This window comes from Thalassophryne amazonica, chromosome 23, assembly GCF_902500255.1.
Source record: "Thalassophryne amazonica chromosome 23, fThaAma1.1, whole genome shotgun sequence".
Taxonomy (NCBI): domain Eukaryota; kingdom Metazoa; phylum Chordata; class Actinopteri; order Batrachoidiformes; family Batrachoididae; genus Thalassophryne; species Thalassophryne amazonica.
The window spans coordinates 10,117,634-10,123,633 of NC_047125.1; the positions used below are offsets into that span (position 1 = coordinate 10,117,634).

At 41.0% G+C, this 6,000-nt stretch overlaps 1 protein-coding gene across 1 annotated transcript in view; it reads left to right on the forward strand.

Moving 5' to 3' along the window:
- LOC117505039 (NACHT, LRR and PYD domains-containing protein 3-like) overlaps nucleotides 1–5,782 on the forward strand; it is a 241,888-nt gene extending 236,106 nt beyond the window's left edge. The window contains exon 19 of the mRNA XM_034164562.1: nucleotides 3,468–5,782. Coding sequence (XP_034020453.1) covers nucleotides 3,468–3,982 — 515 coding nt within the window. The 3' untranslated portion in view covers nucleotides 3,983–5,782. The remainder of the gene's footprint in view (nucleotides 1–3,467) is intronic.
- Nucleotides 5,783–6,000: the final 218 nt, after the last annotated feature.

Genomic DNA, 6,000 nt, shown 5'->3' on the forward strand with positions numbered 1-6,000 from the left:
AAAAGAGTCTGTTGCTCTATAAAAAAGCCCTCCGTAAAGCTAGGACATCTTTCTACTCATCACTAATTGAAGAAAATAAGAACAACCCCAGGTTTCTTTTCAGCACTGTAGCCAGGCTGACAGAGTCAGAGCTCTATTGAGCTGAGTATTCCATTAACTTTAACTAGTAATGACTTCATGACTTTCTTTGCTAACAAAATTTTAACTATTAGAGAAAAAATTACTCATAACCATCCCAAAGACGTATCGTTATCTTTGGCTGCTTTCAGTGATGCCGGTATTTGGTTAGACTCTTTCTCTCCGATTGTTCTGTCTGAGTTATTTTCATTAGTTACTTCATCCAAACCATCAACATGTTTTAGACCCCATTCCTACCAGGCTGCTCAAGGAAGCCCTACCATTATTTAATGCTTCGATCTTAAATATGATCAATCTATCTTTGTTAGTTGGCTATGTACCACAGGGTTTTAAGGTGGCAGTAATTAAACCATTACTTAAAAAGCCATCACTTGACCCAGCTATCTTAGCTAATTATAGGCCAATCTCCAACCTTCCTTTTCTCTCAAAAATTATTGAAAGGGTAGTTGTAAAACAGCTAACTGATCATCTGCAGAGGAATGGTCTATTTGAAGAGTTTCAGTCAGGTTTTAGAATTCATCATAGTACAGAAACAGCATTAGTGAAGGTTACAAATGATCTTCTTATGGCCTCGGACAGTGGACTCATCTCTGTGCTTGTTCTGTTAGACCTCAGTGCTGCTTTTGAATTTTATTACAGAGATTAGAGCATGCCGTAGGTATTAAAGGCACTGCGCTGCGGTGGTTTGAATCATATTTGTCTAATAGATTACAATTTGTTCATGTAAATGGGGAATCTTCTTCACAGACTAAAGTTAATTATGGAGTTCCACAAGGTTCTGTGCTAGGACCAATTTTATTCACTTTATACATGCTTCCCTTAGGCAGTATTATTAGACGGTATTGCTTAAATTTTCATTGTTACGCAGATGATACCCAGCTTTATCTATCCATGAAGCCAGAGGACACACACCAATTAGCTAAACTGCAGGATTGTCTTACAGACATAAAGACATGGGTGACCTCTAATTTCCTGCTTTTAAACTCAGATAAAACTGAAGTTATTGTACTTGGCCCCACAAATCTTAGAAACATGGTGTCTAACCAGATCCTTACTCTGGATGGCATTACCCTGACCTCTAGTAATACTGTGAGAAATCTTGGAGTCATTTTTGATCAGGATATGTCATTCAAAGCGCATATTAAACAAATATGTAGGACTGCTTTTTTGCATTTACGCAATATCTCTAAAATCAGAAAGGTCTTGTCTCAGAGTGATGCTGAAAAACTAATTCATGCATTTATTTCCTCTAGGCTGGACTATTGTAATTCATTATTATCAGGTTGTCCTAAAAGTTCCCTAAAAAGCCTTCAGTTAATTCAAAATGCTGCAGCTAGAGTACTGACGGGGACTAGAAGGAGAGAGCATATCTCACCCATATTGGCCTCTCTTCATTGGCTTCCTGTTAATTCTAGAATAGAATTTAAAATTCTTCTTCTTACTTATAAGGTTTTGAATAATCAGGTCCCATCTTATCTTAGGGACCTCGTAGTACCATATCACCCCAATAGAGCACTTCGCTCTCAGACTGCAGGCTTACTTGTAGTTCCTAGGGTTTGTAAGAGTAGAATGGGAGGCAGAGCCTTCAGCTTTCAGGCTCCTCTCCTGTGGAACCAGCTCCCAATTCAGATCAGGGAGACAGACACCCTCTCTACTTTTAAGATTAGGCTTAAAACTTTCCTTTTTGCTAAAGCTTATAGTTAGGGCTGGATCAGGTGACCCTGAACCATCCCTTAGTTATGCTGCTATAGACGTAGACTGCTGGGGGGTTCCCATGATGCACTGTTTCTTTCTCTTTTTGCTCTGTATGCACCACTCTGCATTTAATCATTAGTGATCGATCTCTGCTCCCCTCCACAGCATGTCTTTTTCCTGGTTCTCTCCCTCAGCCCCAACCAGTCCCAGCAGAAGACTGCCTGAGCCTGGTTCTGCTGGAGGTTTCTTCATGTTAAAAGGGAGTTTTTCCTTCCCACTGTAGCCAAGTGCTTGCTCACAGGGGGTCGTTTTGACCGTTGGGGTTTTACATAATTATTGTATGGCCTTGCCTTACAATATAAAGCGCCTTGGGGCAACTGTTTGTTGTGATTTGGCGCTATATAAAAAAATTGATTGATTGATTGATTGATTGATTTTTTTCAACAAGGAAATCATGGCTGGGGGACCCTGCATGCCCAGATGGAACCTGTCCTGCGGGCTATGTTCCTGACGCCTGGGAGAAATGGCGTGTTGCGTGCTGGTACCACTTCCTGTGGAGGACGTTGAAGATTTATTTATATTTGGTTTTATCGTGGGAGGGCTGGTACTTATTGGTTTATGTGCTGCCCTGACCTACCAGAGAATTGGCAAGACCTTGGGGCAACTGTTTGTTGTGATTTGGCGCTATATAAAAAAATTGATTGATTGATTGAAGACGGCTGCTACCAGAACCACGACCCCTCACCTCTCCGTTATGATTAATGAGTTGGGCAAGACGATAGTCTCAAACTGCATTAACCCTTGAACTCAGACGTAAGTTGGATAACATCTCGGAGCAAATGTACGCCTTGCTAAGGAAGATGTTGGAGCCCAGGGAATAAATTGGATTTGGTTGGTCAGAGGAGCTGCAAATGTGTTTCCTCTGCTCAACCCTAAACATAGCAGGCTTATCAGCCTCCGAAGGTCAAAACGCCCCACTGTTTTCCTCCAGAAGTATTTCTATGGCCTTGGTGAAACATTCGGCTGCCATCTTATCTTCTGCCCACCCCGACAGTCAGTCTGATGTTGTCAAGGCAACTCCAGACATTATGCACACACTGACAGAAACTGATACAAACTCATCTCATCTGCACTCATGATGCACGCCCTCCCCCCCCCCTTCCGAGGTCACAGCTGCGCGGAACATTGCTGCACCCCACCTCCCCATTCACATTGCCTCAATTTGGATAACGGACTGTCTTACAGTTTAGCATACATAATCAATCAAATGCATATGTATGGGTGTTCTAATTCTGATATGTGCCATTATTACGTTCATCTGGTAATAGTTGTGGATTAATTGTATTTTTGTCTTAGGTGATTGGGTGGGAAGAAATTTTGTTGCAGTTGTTGTAATGACAATAAATCTAGCTATCTGTCTATCTAGCTATCTATCTGCTGTGGCAACCCTGATCAGAAAGGGAAAAGCTGAAAGAAATAATGAATATGGAATCACCCCAAAGAAATGCTTGATTCATAACTGCAGCTGCTGTATTGTATTAATCAATGGATTAACTGATTGATGACTGCGACTCTGTTGTGTTAATGTAACAGACTGAACAATAACTCCAGCTGTGTTGTGTTTTGTTCATCAGATTTCTGTGAACTCACACTGGATCCAAACACGGCAAACAGAGCACTCAAACTGTCTGACAGCAACACAAGGGTGGAACGTATGAAAGAGGATCAATCATACCCTGATCATCCAGACAGATTTGACGTTTGCCCGCAAGTCCTGTGTGCAACTGGTCTGACTGGTCGCTGTTACTGGGAGGTCGAGTGGAGAGGAAACATTTCTGTAGCAGTGACTTACAGAGGCAATAGTGCTGAGTTTGGATCGAATGATCGGTCCTGGAGTCTGTCCTGCTCTGATCATCGTTACTCTGTCACTCACAATAACAAGGAAACAGTCCTTCATCGAACCTCTTCATCCTCTCACAGAGTCTCAGTGTATGTGGACTGTCCTGCTGGCACTGTGTCCTTCTATGACGTCTCCTCTGACACTCTCATCCACATCCACACCTTCTGCTGCACATTCACTGAACCGCTGTATGCTGGGTTTGGGTTTCGGTTCTGGTCTGGTTCCTCAGTGTCTCTGTGTCGACTGTAGGATAGAGAGCCTTCCCCTTAGTCATAAGTCAAAAGTCATAATTGTACATGGATGAGCACCTCCCTCTGTAGCACGTCTAATTAATTAAACCTTACGTACCGGCCCGTGCTCTGCATTCTTAGTATGCAGGATAAGGGGGCAGTTCCTGTCCAAATGTTTTTGTGCCCCCCTCAAACGTCATTACATAAAATTTCATTAATGTTAAACAGAATTTAATAAATAGTTTAAATATTTGAAGAAAGTTATTAGATGAAAATACATTTAATATAGTTATGACCACATGGGATCGTGGTTGCCTTTGGCCCTCACCCAAATGAGTCATGCAGAGATTATTAGCAGATCAGTGGGCAATATTTACTGTGGGTAGATCGTGCCACTACTTTCTGAACATTTTATTGTAAATATCTGTAATAATATGGCTTGTTGTACAATTAAGTCTCCTAACAGACAGTTTCCTGACAAACAGTTTTGGCCTTGGACCAGAATTAAAAATGAATGGAGGACGAATATGAGACAAGAGACTTTCTCTCATGCCTGAAGTGAAATGGAAAAATACAACAGCGTGTTGCTGAAATGGATCATTTTTTTAAACTATTTAACCAGGTTAGTCCCAATTCACCTAACCTACATGTCTTTAAATGTGGGAGGAAACCCATGCAAACATGGGGAAAACATGCAAACTCCACACAGAAAGGCCACAGGTGGGAATCAAACCCATGACCTTCTTGCTATGAGGCAACAGTGCTAACCACTACTCCACTGTGCTGCCCAGTGTCACACAGCAGTAGTGAAAATGCGATACATACGGTAAGATGACTTTGTTTAATTTGGGGTTTTATAGCATGTCTGTGTTTGTTGTATTTGAGGCTGCCGTACTGTTTGTTTGCTTTTTTTGGCACAAGGTTTTTTTTTTTAATATTAAATATGGCATAAATGTTTCTCTTATTTGTGGGGTAGAACGTGAGCTCATGCAGTATAGTTTGTGAGCTCACCCTGTGTTGTGGAATGTATAAAGCTCATTTTGTGAAAGAATTAGTGCAAATTTTGATAAAAGCACCAAAATTTGCATCTGTTCCCAAATGTGTGTTTCACAGTTCTGATCAATTAGCCACATGTTATACCATCATGGCTGCCATTTTTCAAGATGGCCACCAGAACCACACCTTGCGAGCAGGTTGTTTGACGTTGGCCTTCAAAATGAAATAGGATTCATATAAGGTACTAACATGCTTGTAAAACTGTTTCTTTCCTGTTATCTGTGGTGAATGTTTGTCAAGTTTTACTTCAATTTTCGTATTTTGTAGTATAGATTCATCATATTGAATCTATGTTTGTATCTTTGTTTCAGCAGTCAGCCTCATTATTTTAATGGATTTCTGGCACAGGTCCTCATCACTCTCTCAACTCTCACCTATGGCTCCAAGATGTTGTCACAACTATGGCAATGGCCACACCCCGGTAAACCGTGTTGGCTCATGGTCAAAACTAGGTGAGGGTAGCACACATTCTCTGTGTGATGAAATTTTTAGACATTTACGTGCACCACAATGACACATTTCTGACCTGATACTAATCACAAAAAGAGTGATTGTTGATTGATTTGCAAAGCATCAAGAATAAATTAGCCTATTTTGGTACCGTTAGCCCCATTGGCAGGGTTGTTCCATGGAAACTCCAAAATATGCCGTGTCGTTTTGGTGGCCATCTTGAAAAAGGCCCCCATCTTGGAATTTTGAGTGGCTAATTGATCAGATTTGCAAAGTATGCCTTAAATGTCAGTTATGCCAAATTTGGCACTTTTTTCAAGATTTGCATGACTTTTCTGTTATCCACTGCCTTACTGCTCCCTTACTGGTCATTGTATACAGTTACTGGTGAATACATAAGCATTTTGTCTGTTACTTCATTGTTGCTAGATGGTGTTACATTGAACTATTCTCTGTCTGATGATCAGATGTCCATGAAGACTGAGACCATGAAATTAAATACCTTTATTGTCAGTGCACATACACAGAACC